General features: G+C 35.7%; 1 protein-coding gene across 19 annotated transcripts in view; it reads right to left on the bottom strand.

The window, feature by feature from the left end:
* GPHN (gephyrin) overlaps positions 1-18,562 on the bottom strand; it is a 279,302-nt gene that overhangs the window by 69,840 nt on the left and 190,900 nt on the right. For 13 of the 19 annotated variants that reach the window (XM_084521331.1, XM_084521346.1, XM_084521348.1 and 10 more), the window contains one exon: positions 5,804-5,860. The exons of the other annotated variants lie outside the window; for them this stretch is intronic. In XM_084521331.1, the coding sequence (XP_084377457.1) occupies positions 5,804-5,860 (57 nt within the window). The remainder of the gene's footprint in view (positions 1-5,803; positions 5,861-18,562) is intronic. 19 annotated transcript variants of the gene reach the window in all.

The raw sequence follows: 18,562 nt of genomic DNA, 5'->3' as shown, positions 1-18,562 counted from the left end.
CTTCACACAGTCACTGCTGTTTATTTTCAATGGGATCACACAATGAGACTGTTTAATCTGCTGCATACTTATAATTTCCTGATTGTTTCTATGCCATTGCTGTCTCATTAACTTGCCTCCTTTTTTGAGCATCTGCCTGATTTCAGTATTTTGTAATCTGATGTTAAAATTAAATGTCAATACTTCTGTAAGCTCCTTTGATGATCCTGCAATCTATCACCTACTCTGCTTCCAACCTGTTGTCATATATGACATCTACTGATTGATCTTTTGACTCTTTTGTCCAGTTTGAGAGAGGGGGCATCTCCTTTTTTTTTTGTATACTATCTGACAATTCCTCCATGTTATGTTTGATGAAGATAATGTGCTAACATTTGAGCTGCTTGGCTTTTTATTCCCCATGAACATTCACAGTAAGAGGGACCAAATTTCTGCTAGTCACAGAAATTCCCCACTGCAAGGATTATTTTACACCAACTGAGCAGCTGTTCAAAGGCTGCAAGAGCCATCTGTCATTTGTCTGAGGGCCACACTACCTTGACTCAGATCTTTAATAACAGAGTATTATGACCAGGAACAAAAGCCCCATAAATGTAATCCATCATGATCAAAGAAGGCAGATACTTAAAATAATATAGAACACTGCATGCAGGAGACTGTAGTTTTTGTGAGACACAACTCTATGTGAAAAAAAATGTTTCATATTTCATTAAACATAATCTATGGACAGAATGTGGTCTCTGCTATGTATTCTGAGAGCTTTTTTCTTGGCTAAACCCAGAACCTTTGATTTGGAACTATTCTGGTCAAGACCCACACAACAATTGCTTCATATATTACTTTAAACTTTGTGCAGAACTTCTGTATTTAGATTTATATATATATATATATTTGAAAGGATTTCCATAATATATTTATGCAGAATTAAAACTTGCATTTAAAATGAATCTTAGCCTCCACACAAAAAACAACAACAACAAAAAACCTTCAGAACACAGTCCGAAGCAGTACTGTTCTATTGACTCTATGCTGAACTTCTCCATACTTTCAGTAAGGTACCAATTTTAGGCAGGTGTTATGAGTTCTAAAATATAAACCAGTCAGCTCTTTCATTGTTGATCACCTCAGTAGCTAATGCACTTTGTTTGTTATTGCTGCATTAATTTGAACATGTACAGGGATGCCAACAATTCCATGTGATAGAAGACTAATTTTTCTAAACAATTTTTAAGTTCAACTTCAAAAATAGGCCTCTGGGAGGTTCAAAGGCTAAAGCCATGGAAAGAACTGGAAAAGCTTCAAGGAAGATGAGTGAAGATCTCAAGAAGAGACGGAAGGTAAGACATCTGGTGAGGATAACATTTTTTGTAAACGGCTATGTATTACTGCTGATATTAACAGTAATTTTTTAGAATCATAATCACTCAATCCCCCCCAAGACTGCTTAATTAACTCAATTTTTTATGCATGTTTTCAGTGCAATATTATTTTAAGTATCTGGCAGGTTTTATAATCTTTTAATGGAATCTGGGGTATTCTGCAGAATTCCATTTCCTACGTATTTCTAATGGCCTTTGACTTTAATGTGGGAAACACGTCTTTGCAATTCATTCTGAAACAAAGGTTCCACCTTAACAGCATAGACAAATGTGCAATAGCATTATATGTTCACTTATGGTGCTGGCCATCAGATACTATACGTTCCCCCTCCCATACCATTCAATACATTTGCTACGTTGTAGGAGAGTTAATAACTTACATCTAAACCCCTTTCCAAAAACAGTATGGAAGACAATGAAAAGCATTTTAAAGATGAATTATTAACAGATCCCTCATTATTTTCTTTCCAACTGTCAACTGTTTAAGAAGGATTTATTCTATTATTTAATCAGGCATTTGTATATTGTCTTTTAAAATGTTGCCTTGTCTAAAACATCCACTATTACAACTTGAATCACAGTGGCAGTGAAAAGCAACAGATTTTAATTATGTTATTATACTTGCAATGTGTCCTGTTTCTTAAGTTTTAAGAAACTTAAAGGGCATATGCAGAATATATGAAATGGTTCTTAGCTCATGATCTGACTTCCTTAATGACACTGTGTAGGGTATGGAAACACAATAGATAAAATGGCACAAAGGAACAGAACAGTTTCATGTCGATTAGTTCTCATAATATCTACAGTTAACAGTGTCACAGCTTTTCATTTGAAACTTTTCCCCATGTGACATTCTATGGAATGATGTGAGACTAAACCACTGTTTTTGTAGTATGATGTCTCATGGCATTTTTTTCTGACTTTATGTTTATTCACTACTACTACAACATGAATTTAAGAGTGAGGAGTCTAAAATAAAGGATTTGCTCTGTTTTGATTATCACTAAGAAATTTAGCATGTCACCAAACCTAAAATATCACAGTTTATTCTCCCAAAAATGTAATTCTGGAAGAATTGCCACTGAAAAGATACAGTGTTTTCACTGAATTTATTTTATAGAATGCTGCAATGTATTAGCAGCTCAGTTTCCTTGTATTTGAACTGTGAAAGATCACAAATTAGCTCAGGGACTTCTATGACAGTGAGTGGATATCAGCTATATGTCAGATACATAGCTGGATATGCAAAGGCATCCAAAAGGGGTAAAAATTACCAGATCATTATCAAAATTATCTTTCACTACATAACCATGGTGAATTATGCATCAGAATGGCAGTATTGAGAATAATGACAACAGTCATAGTGTATGGAAGACACAAACAGAACATGAATCTAAAGAACTTATTCTGAGAATCTTCACAGGATAGATGTTCAAAGGGATAAAAGGCTATAACTTTTACATCTACTAAATAACCGTCCCTTTTTTCTAATTTTCATTATACATCAAATTAGGTCACTTAAAGTATTACTTTTACCAAATTAATTGCTGAAAGGCCGATCTGAACTTATGAGGTGAAATACTAAACATAAGGTACTGGTGCCTGTATTGTTATGTTACATTTGACTAGCTTTTTAAAATATTTCTGTGAAAAATGGTTAACTTTACAGGAGTATCATGACTGATAAGCTAGATCCTGATCCTTTTTTCATGTTCATTTTTTTTTCATTGAAGAACAAATGCAATGAATAAGACATATGCTGCACTTTTTTAAATTTTTTTTTTTTTTTATTAGAGGAGTCTGCTAACAAAACAACCAACAAAATTTGCAAAGCTTGCATTGAACCAAATGCTAACCTATTTTGTGAGATAATGTAGGGACCCGAAAAGATTAAAGGCAAAGATGGGGCAAATATAAACATATACTTTTGGTTTACCTTAGATCAGCCATAGTTTTCAGTTCACCTAAGGCTATCAATCACAGGCAAAAGATACAGTTCTCCTCTAAACTAAGGATACCTATTTCATTTCTTGCTAAACCTAATATTCAGGAAAATTTTACACATACAACTTCAGTTTTGGAAAGGGATTTTTTTATCTGGTGTTAAAGTCAAGCAGTTTGATTAGCATTCATTAAAATGTAGTAGGATGTTCTTTTAAACAAATCCTGTCAATTAGGTCAGGTTTCTCATACACATTAAAAATGAAATCCCAGCTAGAAAAGAAAGAAAACACAAAGGGAAAAAGAGAGTGAAAGGAAAAAGATGGGCATGAGAGGACAAACCAATCAGATTTGGTGTTACCAGCCAGCGGAAGTTTTAAAAAAACAGATCACCGAGTGAAATCGTACATTTACTCGGAGAGAGCATCCTTTGACATTGCCTTCTAGGTGATCTCTGAGCTCCTCCAGCTTTCGATGGAGCTACATGTAAACATCAGAAAATGAATTGAAAAAGCAACCTGTTCTTTTGTCATGTTTTTGTTTTATTTTTTTTTCTTTTGTCCCTCGCTTTACTTTTTAAAATAAATCATAGCATATCACATTTCTCACTGCCTCTGGCAAAACATTTCAAGACATTAAAGTGCTTTCAACAACACAGACATACAAGCTCAGTAAACTCAGAAACCGGAAATAAGGTATTTTTACTCAATTAGTGTGGCTCTTTTTTTCACTACAGGAAAAAAAATGAAAAAAATCAAGGGACTGATCATTCTACAGTGTCTGAATAAGCTACATTGTTTGTTGGCTTGTTTATTGTTAAGGCAATGTTCTAGAATATATTTCCATCACAAAGGGGTAAATGTTCATGTTTGGGAACCTCAGATACTATTTCCCATTCTCTGTATGGATATTTATGTAAGATTTTTTTTTGTCTAAATTAGTATTTTGGGTAGTGAAATTAAATCCTGGGCAGTCAGACACAGAAATAAGAATCCTGAATTAGGCATCAATGGATGTTCATAACATAGTAGGTGAATCTCAGCCTTTAAGTAAGCTACATCTTACACATATGCATTATGCATATAGAATTGCATGTGATGACCCATTGAAATGCACAGGCCACAGTAATTACATACACAATTTTCAAAAAAAATTGAAATAGACACTGTGGCTGTCTTCTCTTTTCCCCCAAGTACATTCAGTGATACTGAATGTCTACCACTGAAGCAGTGCCTCATTTATATACTGGGCTCTTCTCAACTACACTGTAACTAAAACCTCTTACCAAAACACAAGATGAAAAGCTTAAGCCTCACAGACAGTGAGGAATGCTACAGATGCTGCTAGGTATAACTTATATAGCAAATATTAACTGGCTTCTTTTCCTACACTGAGATCAATTTAAATGGTGTCATTACTGGAAAGAGGTGCATAATTAATCTTTCCCCTCCCCTTCTTTATGCTCAGTGAAATAACATTTTCACAAAGAGCAGCTGTAGAGCAGCATTAGAAAACAGAGAGGATGGCTTGTCCTGGAACAAAGGCAATACACACACATACAAAAACAAAACAGAAGATCAAAAACCAAGAAGGCAGGAAAGGCAAGGAGAGTGCAGAAAAAAAAATGAATTAGTTAGCGCTTCAGAAAGTGCTAAAAGGAAATAAAGTGGAAAAAAAGTGAAAAATTGGGTGGTTGAAAGAGGCAACTGTTGAAATGGAATCTTAACAGAATGGCCTGGACTGCATGTGACCAGCATCTCGGTATAGATTATGTCCTGTGCTTTAAACCATCTATTAGAGTGTAACACTATTCATGGGTGGGTACTAATTTAGGTATCTGCCTGTTAAGTGCTCTAAATATTTGAATATGTCTGTATAAACAGAAAAAGGCAGAAAAGGGAACTAATTATTAGCAAAACAGTGGCTCCATTCTTATTAGTCTCACATGAATCTCTCTCATTTCCTCTTGATTTATTCTTTTTCTTTTTTTTTCCTTTTTTTTTTTTTTTCTGATTTAAAGGCTAGATATGGATGAAATATTCAACTTTCTTGTAATGGTCTTTTGCAGAATTAAATGCAAGAAGTGTGAGCACTATATTTAAGATGAGAAGCAATAGTCTGAAGATGAGTAAGTCACTTCTCTATGTAACAGGCAGTTAAGAGACAACAAATAACATAGATCAGAGAAGTGGTTTAATCATGATCACTAAATTACAGGCACATCAAGAAAGTTGTTACTATCTTGTATTTGTGGTGACATTCAAAGCTTACAAACTGGCAGCCTGCCTTCTGTAGGTTGTTCTATGTGTAGCACAGAAACAAACAAAATGTGACCCAACAGCAATAAGAATACTGAAATAAAAATGATGGGATGGTGAGAGATGGAAAAGCCCCTTCCCTCCCTCCCCTCACCTCCCCCTTCAAAAGGAAAAGTGTAGGCTATAGAAGAAAACTTGCAAAATAAATGTTAGAAACATATTTACTTTGAGGGATCCAACTCTACTAGCAACTCCTTTGCTTTCATCCGGCCGTCTAATTTGCTACAATGGGGGAAGATGGGTAAAAAAGACAGAAGAATAAAGAAAAAGTGAACTTAAAAAAATTTCCACACAATCAGTTAGCAGTACATGCAAGACATTAATTTGACTCTCTGAGACACCTCTAGAGGACAAAGACACAGACTCTCATTTCTGAAATAAATGATGCTTTATCATGTCATTTTAAACTTGCTTTGTTGACCATTTGATTTTCAATATATTACCAATCTGGCACATATTTTGCATGCTGAATTCACTTATAGTTATGAATGAATACATGTTACTTATCTGATTTGGATATGGAGAATAATGAAGTCCTAAAACTCTAACTGAAGAAAAAACCACCCTGTATCTTCTACAAATCATATGATCACATGCTATAACTGGGAGTATCAGGCATAACAAGTATCACCACTGATACCTGGCAGAATGCAATACATATCCTGTTGACCCAGGCCTAGAGATTTTAGCCACTGCTACCAAGTTTCCCAGTTAAAAAATATGCTGCCCAACCAGAAAATTTTAATGCCAGACCAACATTAAGTTTTTATTTTAAATATACAACATGTATAAACCTATCACCAATATTTCTTATCTGATCACTCTTCCTTTAATATGTAAGATTTTTTCCTAGATGATGTAGAGAATGGAAGAAACAAATGAGGTAGACACTCAAAAGGCCTACTATTGCTAGAAGGACACAAAATAAAACATTCATTTACATCAAGAGCTCCTTTCAGAATTGCTGAATCCAGTAAATAAACTTTTACCAATAAATTAAACTTGCATCATGTCCCTTGAAGTAGAGAGGAAGAAGACAGTAAAAATGACCTTAGGGATACAGGGATATCCTTTCACTTGCTAGTCTTAATCAAGACTGAATTGAAAGCTTCCATTATCTGATGGTTGTTTCAGAGAGTATGTAAAATGAAGTCCCACACAACTGAGGTAAACCTTTCAAACCACACTAACTCTCTTTACTTCAAGAAACCTCAGCAAGGAACCCAGAGACTGAATGAACTATGGAAATTCAGCTATGCTTTATGCTGGCCAGGACACACTAGCAAAAGCACTACTATTTGTTTTTATCTCACCAATGGACAGCTAGAAAATTCCATATGCAAAACACAGCGAACTTGCTTTTTTTAGTTGCACTAGATTCTCAAGAAAATAATGCAACTAAGCAATATATTACTGATTTAAATATTCAGTTCTGATAGGATGTACACTAATAAATTACACTGGAAACATTTATGAAAGTTGTTGCTTTCCTTTCCTAGTTTTACTGCATTAAGATAGTATGTTTTGAACTCTCAAGTGAAACACCTGCACTACAATTCTGATGAGACTCCAAAACAAACTCTAAGCAACTCCAGTGCAGTGATTGAGAACAAACTGTCATTCTTAAAAAAGATGTCTCCTTTAGAACACAGATTCAGCTGAAAGATATGCACTTGTAACCTATTTGCTCAATTTTTTTCCATAAAAAACCAACCCCTCTCCAAAAATCACCCACCCTCAAGAGGAAAAAGAGAACCTTATTTGAAAAGACAGGAGCTAGAGCAAAGATACGTGGCCTGATATCCTGTTTGAAATATTATCAATCCCAGACAATAAGGCATAATCAAGTAAAACAACAAATCATGCTACTAATTTGAAGCCTTTTCCAAATATAATGTTTTCAATTTTGCTTTGAAAACTGAGAAGTATACAGTAAGAAAAAATAAATATTGTTAATCTTACATAACAACATGGAACCAGGACATAAGGAAAAATGCTACATATCATGGAAATTTGGGGAAAAGTTTCAAGTGGTAGCAATTTGCATGTCCTTCAGGGAAACAATTTTTTTTTTCTATTACTTACCAGTGTGGGTAGTGTGGCTGCTCAAGTTGTACTGAAGATTTAGGACTTAGTCAGAAATGAGATGGGAGATATGACAGGTGCATATAACTCACATTATTTACTCTTTCTGTCTTCAAAATATATAGAGAAATACGTACACAATCTATACATTGTAAGCAATTAAATTATAAATACTTGAAAATATAAATTTAAAGGAAATAAGGTCAACTCTTGTTTTACATTCATAGCACAGTCAATTTGCATGGTAACATGTTTTCTATGGGAACCTTGAAATAGTTCAGCATGGAACTTGGATGTTTCTCATGGGTTACATAGAAAGATATGAATATTGCACAAACTATACTGCGTATGTTCTGGGAGTTAAACAGGGTATTACCAAGAAGGCACGGTAGAGCAGGAAAAAAAAAAAAGAAACATTTTGTCATGGCAAATACCATGGAAAGAAATGCAGGTGTATCCTCATCTCTGGTCAACTCCTGTCTGAAGTTCTAGAAGCTAAGCGATGAACCAGTATTTCAGAAAATGGCCATGGATTATATACTCCTCATTTTTCAGACACTCAGCTACACACAAGAAGCCATCATAGATGAATCCTTGTAGCTACTAAAGATCAGAATGAAAGATTGTGCACCTAAGTGTTCTAGATCAAAAATACATATACTTCTATCCCCATCAGTAACCTCTGGTTTTGTGATTGCCATTTATTATTGTTATACCATAACATAAGATAAATTAGTAGATAAAGAGGTGAGGCAGGAGTGACACTAAGTAGCTACTGTAAAAATTTTACCTGACAGAACCGAGGGTTTTGGAACAATATGAAAGAGGAAAAGGAAGATATTCCATTTAATGCAGGAAGAAAGGTGTTTGGCAGGAAACAGTCCTGGGAGATTGGCAGGGTATAATACACTGACAGTTAAGACATGCATTATATATACATCTCTTTCCTATTCACAAAGGAATAACAGTAGGAGTTAAGAGGTAAGAATTAGCTACAGGTGTCCCTGTCCTTATCTCTGAAGAACAAGGTGGAATTATAACAGGAGAATGATGAGAGACAGGAAGCCTATGGAAGATAATTTAGGAAGCTGGGAAACCAGAACCAAACAGTGAGCAAAGAAGAGTGCTCAAATATGCTCAATGGACTTGTTAGAAGATGAATGAAAATTGTGAGTACCAAACACCAAGAGCTTCGTGTTTTCCAAGCAGAGGTCTCATATACATTTCATTTTTATTCCTCTATCTTCTAATAGTGCTGACAAGAAATTGACTTGTTTATCTTTACCCCTGCTTTTACTCTTGTATAATTTACAAAGCCCAACATTGAACTTATATAGACCAGTTGATATAGTCATAAAGGACAAATAAACAAACTATGGGCTAATCTAAGATTCTGGCTTTAGTTGGGTATATTTAAAGAAGGAATTCCACAACAACAGAATTCTTAGCACTGTCCATCTCAAACTCCTTCCACTTCCTGATAATGCATCCTGTTCTTGCTATTCCTGCTTACCATGTCTGACAAAGAAAGCAGAATTCTGCAGGACCTAGAGATTTCACGAGTGTGTTTTCATATCCACAGTCACCCAAACCTGAACTTGTCAAACTTTTCTCCAAAATCCTGGCTAATACATGCAGTTCATCCTGTCAAAGCCTTTTTGATATGATCCATTTATTTAACACCAAAACTGAATAAATGCAATGTTAGCAATGGAAACTCTTTATGGCACTGGTTAAAAAGATGTTAAGTTCTGTATTAATTGGTTCAGGTATGCAGTGTTGGAACCACGTTAATTAAAATCAAGTGATTATATCACATGGCATCCAAACCTAGTTCAGGTTGTTTGCTGGACACATAAGAGAAACATAAAAGCTATTCTCCTGCTTGACCACTACTTCAGAGATCAGCAACGAATGGTAGGTAAAGAAAACTATTAGCATTACTTGTAGAATATTATCATACTTGATTATTTCACTGGGTTTACAAATAAACATTTCTGCATTTGTCATATGTGTTAAACCACATATTCCAACAGCTGCGCCAACAACTGTTTTCTTGTTCCTTAGACAAGAAAAAAATCCCCATTAGGTTGCAGCAATAACTCCTTGTCATTGCACCTAACTTAAGGTTCCCTTGAGCTCCTTACCTAGTTGCCTTAAGGACTGTGAAGTTAAATGGTGTGAATATCCTCTCCTGAATCCTAACTCATAAAGTGTAATTGCATCATATTTGTCAATGTGACTACACATATTGTTCATACATATTTATTAAGATGTTCCTTTTTAAAACAGATTTTTGGCTGTGAAGCAGTGATTTTAACACGCTTGTATATGCTATGAGAAAAGAAGACTTCCTTTTGTTTTTCCAGTTTTACCTGCCATTAATTCCTTCCAGTTACTGTTTGATCTTAGAACACTGGGCATCAGGGTAAGATGGGGATGATCAGTTTTGGGAATCTAAAGCAATACATACTGTGCATACAATGCTCCTGCTGTCACTGCTGGACCACTTCCTTTATCATGTTTTCAAAATATACTCCAAATCTCTCTCTTCTCCCCCCCTCCCCCCCAAAGGGCTGTTCAAGTGAGAAAGGTAGGACATGGAAAAATAACAACATGGAGAACCATTCTCCAGTCCAAGGTTGCTTCAAGAGAAGTGGCATGATTCAGTGAAGAAGTAGATGGATATATAAAAACAACATTAAAATGATCTGAAAGATGAATGTATTGAGAAGACAAAAACATAAAAATTACAGAAGATAAATTAATTATGAATCACAATATATTGAAATAGCCCTCACATAAAATAGGCTCTGGAAGAACATAACATATTAGGAACAGGGATACTTCAGAGCCATCACCAATGGCTATCATTTATCAGAATCCTGGATATCCCTTGAGTTAATACAGTGCATTCAACTAGAGAAGAAGGTGGTCCAGTTGATGAAGAGAAACCATAAAAGCTATACTATGCATACTATTACATTATTCTTTTTCAGAAAAATGTTCTTGAAATATCACACAGTTCATATTAACAGAAACATGTATCTCAGAAATATAACCCAACTGACAACAATTACACATCAGTTGGCTAGCAACAAAAAACTTGATGTACTGGCCAGATCACTGAAGGGAAGTGAATCCAAAGGAGATTAAATCTTATGGAGGATTCTTTTTCTGACCCTTAGCAATGTTCATTGAAGTTCACGGTATGGAACTAACTGGAGATAATATGACACACGGAAACAAGGAATAAGCTGTCCATATTCAGTAGCTGGCAAGAAGTAATTTTAATTAGTGATGCAATTACATAATGCTTGTCAACCAATCTGATGTGTGGGACTGTGACTGCCAACATCCAAATAATATATCCTAAAATACTGATATGCGCAGTATTTTTTACTGCCTTTGCTTGCCTGACCAAGAGAAGAAAATACTGATACTGATACATTTGTCTTCTCTCATAAGAAAAATGCTGTACATCAAGTGAGTAGTTTTGAATGGTAACAAGGAGATTAATATATTTTTAATATTGCAGCAAGTCACATTATTTTATGTTAAAAAATGCATTATGTAAATCTTTTACACTCACACATGAAAAAGATTTTCACTTTTGCAATTTGAGGCAAACACCAATTAGCTGAGGCTTCCTAAATAAATGGGGAGTATTTTCAAACAAAGGGAATAAATACTACTTTAATGCAGATATACATTCTCACCCAGTAAACATATTCACTTCTATGCATTATACTGCAGTATGAGATGAATGTTTTATTAGGGTTGGTGCACTTCTTGGGTATGGTAAACCTACAAAAACATAATGTAGATGAATGCTAATGGATGCCAACCAAACATCGTTATCATACTGTCACACATTTAGTTCACACTACCTGCTATTACGCTATCCCATGTGCAGATACGGGAATAAACATGCTGCAGGTGGACAAATCAGTGGTACAAAGTAATGCAATCTCACAGCTTTGCAGTTCAGTACATGAATATCACCACCAGATCAATGCTCTGTTAACTCACATAGCAGCAAAGATAACATAACCACATCCTTACACGGGAGACTTTGTGATACACTGGTTATTTTATACCAACATGTGGCAGCCCATTTCTTTAGGAATATTTATTGACTTCTGTGAAAATTAATGGTCAGAAATCAACGCGAAAAGTTGGTAGGTAAAACGTGCAGCCAGGGCAAAACAGATTGCAACAAATACAAGCATTATGCCACTATTCCCACTGAATTAATATCCTAACACTCATTTACACTGGACCTCTAGGCATATAAAAGTTAGATCCTTACTTTCACTATGCAGTTAACAAAATACACGGACTTTATGCTGCCGATGGCACGAAGAGATTGTAAATGACAAGTAACAGAACAGAAAGGTTACCCTTGGGAGAAGCATGCATGGCCCAAGTGGGACAGTACGGAAATCACACATAAGGCTCGTGCTGATTTCAGAGGAGGCTGGAGATCTGAAGGCTTAGTTAGCCTGCACAGAGCTGCTTGCTATTGAGACTACACTGTTCATCCAAGCAAACTGATTCAAAACAAGTTAAAATACTTTATGCTTCACTCTATTACAGAGGAAACTCATATGCATAAACAAGTATTAGTATTTTTAGTACTTTTACTACTTTTGCTATTAGTATTCTATAAACAAGTAAGGGATTCCAGATCCAGCTTGTCCCAGAGCTTTCAACTGCACAACTCTCCTGTCACACGGCAAAAATTCCGCAACCCTTTCTATCCACTGAAGGTTACTTTTCTCCCAAGTCTTTCTGACCACATCATTCTCGTCTCATAGAGCTATTGCTACCTCCTGCCTCCAGGCCACTTCCCTACCACTCCAAACCACTCTAAGCCCTGCGGCCTCATCTCTCAAGAGCCACAAATACTCCCCTGCTTTATATCAGACCTCTACCACTCAACCCTCACATCAGATTTCTCTTCAGTTCAATACTTTCAATCCTTTCATTTCAGCCCCACCTTTGAGCTTGCTTTTATTGGCTTCTGGCATGTATTGTTCCCCCCAGTACCTGCAGCATCATTTATCCTCTGGCTTTCCCCACAAATGGGAACTGAATTTGAACCTTGTTCTCCTGGTACAGCTTTTGGAAAAACAAGCACTTATTGCATACATCAGAAATCTGTATGGGCAAGCAGGGAAGAAATTCGTGTTTAAGAAAAAAATAAAAACATGGCAAATCCTAGGTGGTGAAGTTCTGAAGTTCTTACAAAATGACAACTGAGTTTGGAATGTGCAGCTCTTTTGCCTTGTTGCCCTAAGTTGAACTGAAATTCTAAAAGCTGCAGTGTACATAGGGATGTTCATATTTCAGTAGAGGACAGTATCCTTTAAACATTTTAGACAATAAGCTAGCTTCTATCTAAGATACCTTGGTGGCCACGGTGAAAGCTGTCACATCAATGAAGTCACTCACAAGTGACCTGATGGGGGGACAGGTAGAATATTAGGCAAACCAGCTAAGAAATTTGCTCTCTTCGACCACTTTTACAGCAAAATTAAGGGAGAGATGTTTGCATTAGCATTTAGTGCCACAAGGGAAGATCCCACCTGTATGAAAACAGATGGGCCAGTGGGACTTTAAAAAGAAGAGTAAAAGTCTTTAAAGTCAAGTGCCTTTAAGGTTTGTTTTCAAATATCTGTAATAGCCTGTACTTCATCCTTTGTGCTAGGCAGGGCTAAGTTTAGAAAACCTGCGTATAGCTTCTTGTCACATATATTTCCTCATATCTACTCCTCCTGAAGAGCTGAACTGTAAAAGAGAAGTGGATGGGTTTATAAGGATACTGGGAAGGGGTGCACCTCTTAAAGCTACAGGAAATACGTGGTTCAAGAAGTCAGATGATACCTTGAAAAGCTGAAGTGGGAAGATCTTGGATTCAATTCACTTTGCAGAAGCTTAAAAGAACATGACCATAAGTGGCTAGTGGCTGAAGGAAATCTCTGTTCACACCAATGGTACTGAATGAAACCATTGTTCAAGACGTCTCCCCGTGAACTTCAAAAGCAAACAAAGTATTGCAGAGGAGTGTCGTGCCAATGCCTAGGGCTCCTTGCACAAAGGTACTCCTCACATTTTGAAAAAAGTAATTTTAAAAGGAAAAAAGGAAAAAAAAACAGGCTTAAAGAAACTGCAATGGATGGCGCAAATTTAAAAGAGAGATTGCCAACAGCTGTTGGCTTGAAATCATGCCAAATTTGTTGCTGTGTGTTATCAGATGCCCTTCAGAAATCTACTCTAAGGCATTCAATAGGAAGCCCAGATTCCAATGTAGTCATTAGAGAGAAACATGGCCCAAATGTAAGTGCTTTGAATTCTCACCTTAATGATTCCTTAATTTGTCACAGACTTTTGTTATAAATACCTTCCTACAGTTACCATTACTGTGAGTTTAAATAAAAAGCTCTTCACTGAAATATATGCAGGTTTCAGTAAATCTAAGTATCAATAAATGTCTACAGAAATTATTGTCAGAGAATATGCAATACTACCGAGAAAGTTATCAGGAATAGATAAATAACCCCGTTATTTCCTTTCAAACTAGCAAATACATTATTGAAGCCTAATCAAAGAAATAAAATTCTATTCCACGTTTCGTAAATGCTCCTTCTGAATAGGTAATGCATATTTTGTCTTTTAAAATTAAACTAAATTTGTGAGCAAAACAGAACCATAAAATGGCTTGGGTTGGAAGGGACCTTACAGATCATCTAACTGCAACCCCCAATACAAACAATTCATTTCAGATGTTAAGGATAAATTTTGAGTGTAATAAATACGGGGATTCATTAGAATCATTGTCATTACTATTAATCATCTGAACACATTCGAACTCCTCACGTTGAGGTATCTGTGAATGGGATGATGGTCATACAATTTTGAGCTCACATTTTAACATGTAATTTATGCTGCTACAGTCTGTTAATTTTACAGATACATAAATTTAGAAAAAAGTAAATACTATTTTCTTACACTGTCTTCAAGAAACAAAAAAAATAGATTACAGATGTTCACTGGGACAATTCCATGGAGCACTACAATTTCTTCTCCCTTTTCCTGTTGCATATACAAAATCAAACCACGGAGAACAACCTATGATTAATATTCTACTAAACTAAAAGTGACACAACTAAACTAAGTAAGAATTTTCTCAAATGCAGGCAATGTACTTGTCACATGCTGAATTCCGTAACACAAAGCTGTGTAAGCACTGACCTAAGTCTTATATTAATTACAAAATAAAAGATTATAGTCTAAACTGTAAGAAAACAAATAATTAGAGGGGTAAGCATACAAAGAAGTTGAATTTAACAGCATAAACCATATTAATAAATTTAGACTGTCTATTTATGTGAAGGCTGGGCAAAGATTGTGGCAACTGCTCTTTCAATTTTAAAAAATCATTACCTCTTCCATCATCTTTGCTGTTTCATTCCCTAGTATTCTTTGTTGATGCTTAATGATTGTTAAAATTTAACAGGAGAATTTAATATACACTGAATGGAATTGACTAGGTATATTAGGAGTTATAATAATGCTTTCTAACCTTTCTGGATAAATGGGTTATTTACCTCATTTCATTGCTTCATGACTGCTGTTCATTTGCGATACTCTAGTTGCACTTAGAACAGATAGAGTGGTACCACACTAAATGAGCAAGAAAAAAACAGCACTGACACAACACATATCTTCCTCTGGTACAGTACCTAGGCTTAGCTATGGAAAATGACTATGTATACACACATATGCAGAGATTAAAAAGATAAAATCAGTTTGAGGAAAAATACTTACTGAAAATAGCTACAGTTCAAAACCTTTGGTAATCAGTATGATGTGAAAATTTACTAAATGAATGAAAGTTCTCAAATTCTGATAGCAATCACTCAGGCCAAGTCCTAAAACACAATGTCTTTTCTGTCTTGGAAAGACAAATAGATGAATTACTATATTCACTTGACAGATTGCTGTGCTGACTTATAATTGCACACATAACATGACTCCGAGAACTGTTTTTTTGTAAAAGAGAAAGCCTGTCTCCTTTGGCAAAAGGATACCCGAAACAAAACCTCTATTTAAAAGACTCATTACAAAAAAAAAAAAAAAAAATCAAAACTGAGATAAGGTTCAAGTCTCCTATGTCTTGTATAAGGTATCTTCCATACTCCACACAAAAGCATGAGATGCTGGCACTTACATTCTAAAGGAAACAGTCTATATGAGCCTTGGATTCAGACTCAATCTGTGTTTTAGGTAACAGCTAACTTTTTGGATAGTTGTGTTTGTAATCACATCAGACTTCGCTGCTTTATACTACAATGAAATTGCCTAATTGCTTGACTACATGAAGATAGATTAGATCTCAAATGAGAAGTACTTTCAACAGGGATGCAATAAATACCAAGTGAACAGGTCCTCAATTCAAGTAGGACTGGTCTTGAAAAATGTATTATCTGTATCAAGAGAATGGTTTTATCTGCCTAGGGAGAGATAAATGACCACTTTTCATTAGCCTTTTGCAAAAGTACCATTCTGTCTAAAGATACGCTCACAGACAGCCAAAATAAATTCTTGAAATATTTTGACTCTGTTTTCTTTTGTGGAGAAAATCAAAAAGCCATGCCAAGAAGGCTACAAGGTCTAGACAGAAACCCTGGCAGAAATAAAAGTAAAAGAAACTATCTTGTCTAGGGAAGAAACTGCTAAGTACAGAATGGACGTAACAGAATTTAAAATAAGGAGTAAAAGATTCCTTAGAAATAAAAACAAACAAAACAAGGGGAGGTAGAAATATTATCATTATCATTTGAGGTTGAGAAGAGATCAAAGGTAATTCAGGTAATGCAAAATAATACCTTTCCTGCATTTTGATTTGAGATGATAGTACATGTAACTGGAAAAAAGGCATGGTAATCAATGGGAATTAGTCTAAAGGTGTATTAATTTTGACAAGGCAATTGCTTTTATAAGCAGTAGGATAGGAACATATAGAAGTAAAAACACAATTGCTGGGTGCACATGGAAATTGTTAATAAAAAGGAAAGAGTTTGATTTAGTTCATTTATAACAATGAAATCTGAAAGTTCCTACGCCTCCCCTTCATAAGCCTGCCAGAGGAATCAATACACAGTTGAGAAAAGACTGGCTGTATTTAAGCTAAAGGCCAACAGTGACACAAAAGCAACTGAGTGTAGACTGACCCATGAGAGGTCACTTAGGTTCTAAAACAAGCTTGGAGACAGCAGTGGAGAGAGGAAACCTATTTTTAATTTGCCAGTTTTATGTGGTTATTACATATTACAATCTTAAATAGTATTACATACTATCTGAAATTGGAGTTAGATTCATTGAACCAGGAGGTTCCATTTACTTTTAACACTTCTATTTCCAGAAAAGCCTTTCATATGTGAAACTGAACCTCAGAGATTGCTAGCATGCTTGCTAAAGAACTTACAACTCGTGGGCAATTTCGTGCTTCCAACCTCCATGGCAAAAACAATGTCTATGCTTCAGATTCCTGCTTCCCTCCCACATCTTGTATCAGCTAGATGCTACCTACTTCTATGGTGGAACCAGTGAACTTTTACTGATGATGATACATTAACCACAGCAATATGCATGCTTTGGAATAGCTTTCCTAGTCTAAAATTCAATTTTGATTCTGGCAAACACATACCTGCTGCTGCTGCTAGAGCACTACCACTTTTGCAGCACTTTGGGTTGCACGTGCAGATGAAATAGACTATTCTTGTACTGCATACTTGTGAAAGTATGATATGACTTCAGGACCCTTGTGTGCAAGTAGCTTGCTTCAGTAAATTCAACAAATATTCTTTTTGCTAAGAATACTCCTTGAATAGCTAACAGATATTAAGATTAGTAGAAAAAAAAAAGGGGGGGAGGGGACAAAAGGAAACATATGGGTGTGGAAACATCAGAAAGCACAGCAGAAGAGATATAGAAAATCATGTGCTGATGACACGTGGATTAGTAGTTCACGTAGTTAACACCACTTCATGCAAATTGTAGGAATACCATAACAGGTAAACAAGACAGTCTAAACCAAGTAACAGACTGAAACAAAGAGATAAGCCATTGAGATGATATTGGCAAGACAAAAAAACAGGTTTAGATGCAGAGAACACAGGACAGGAAGTAATTCCTATGTATTCCAAAGGTGGAACTGGATGGAGAGAGAAATAACCTTTTAACTGTCTACTCCTAAATGGTTTAACAGGCAGATCCAACACTGACTTAACGGATCTCACCCTAAGAAGAAACCTAGAGACGTAGTGGAGGACTTGATAATGAGTGCCACACATCCTACCAGTCAGTTCAAGGAATTCTGACCAGACTACGTGGGTACATATACATATACGGATGTCCCAGTACTGGACAGAGTACTTGACTACACGGATGTTTGTGCTTTTGAGCATGTAAATAGGAAAGTGCGACTGAAAACATTTCTGTTTTAAAACAACTTCACCAACCTCCCCCATAATATCTGGCATTGAACTTTACTACACTTTTGCTAAATGATTTATGATAGAAAGAATGAAAACATGAGAAGAGGATTGTTGGTCTATCCTTGCAACAATGTTTCTGAAATTTCTGATCCTTTGATCAAAAAACATCCATAGCGGTAAATGATGTGGATTATTTATTATGGGAATAGTAAGTGAAGGAACAGAAGCAAGCCTGCCTGTACTCAAGCTGATGATTACAGTCAGGTTAGCGTATAAATGGCTGAAATTACAGAGTTAGCAGGGACTAAGGTACTGAAAAAGCAGTGGAAAACAA

The sequence above is a fragment of the Aythya ferina genome (assembly GCF_964211825.1).
Source record: "Aythya ferina genome assembly, chromosome: 5".
Lineage (NCBI taxonomy): Eukaryota > Metazoa > Chordata > Aves > Anseriformes > Anatidae > Aythya > Aythya ferina.
The sequence above is the reverse complement of the archived record's forward strand: the minus strand, read 5'-3'. Positions and strand labels throughout refer to the sequence as shown.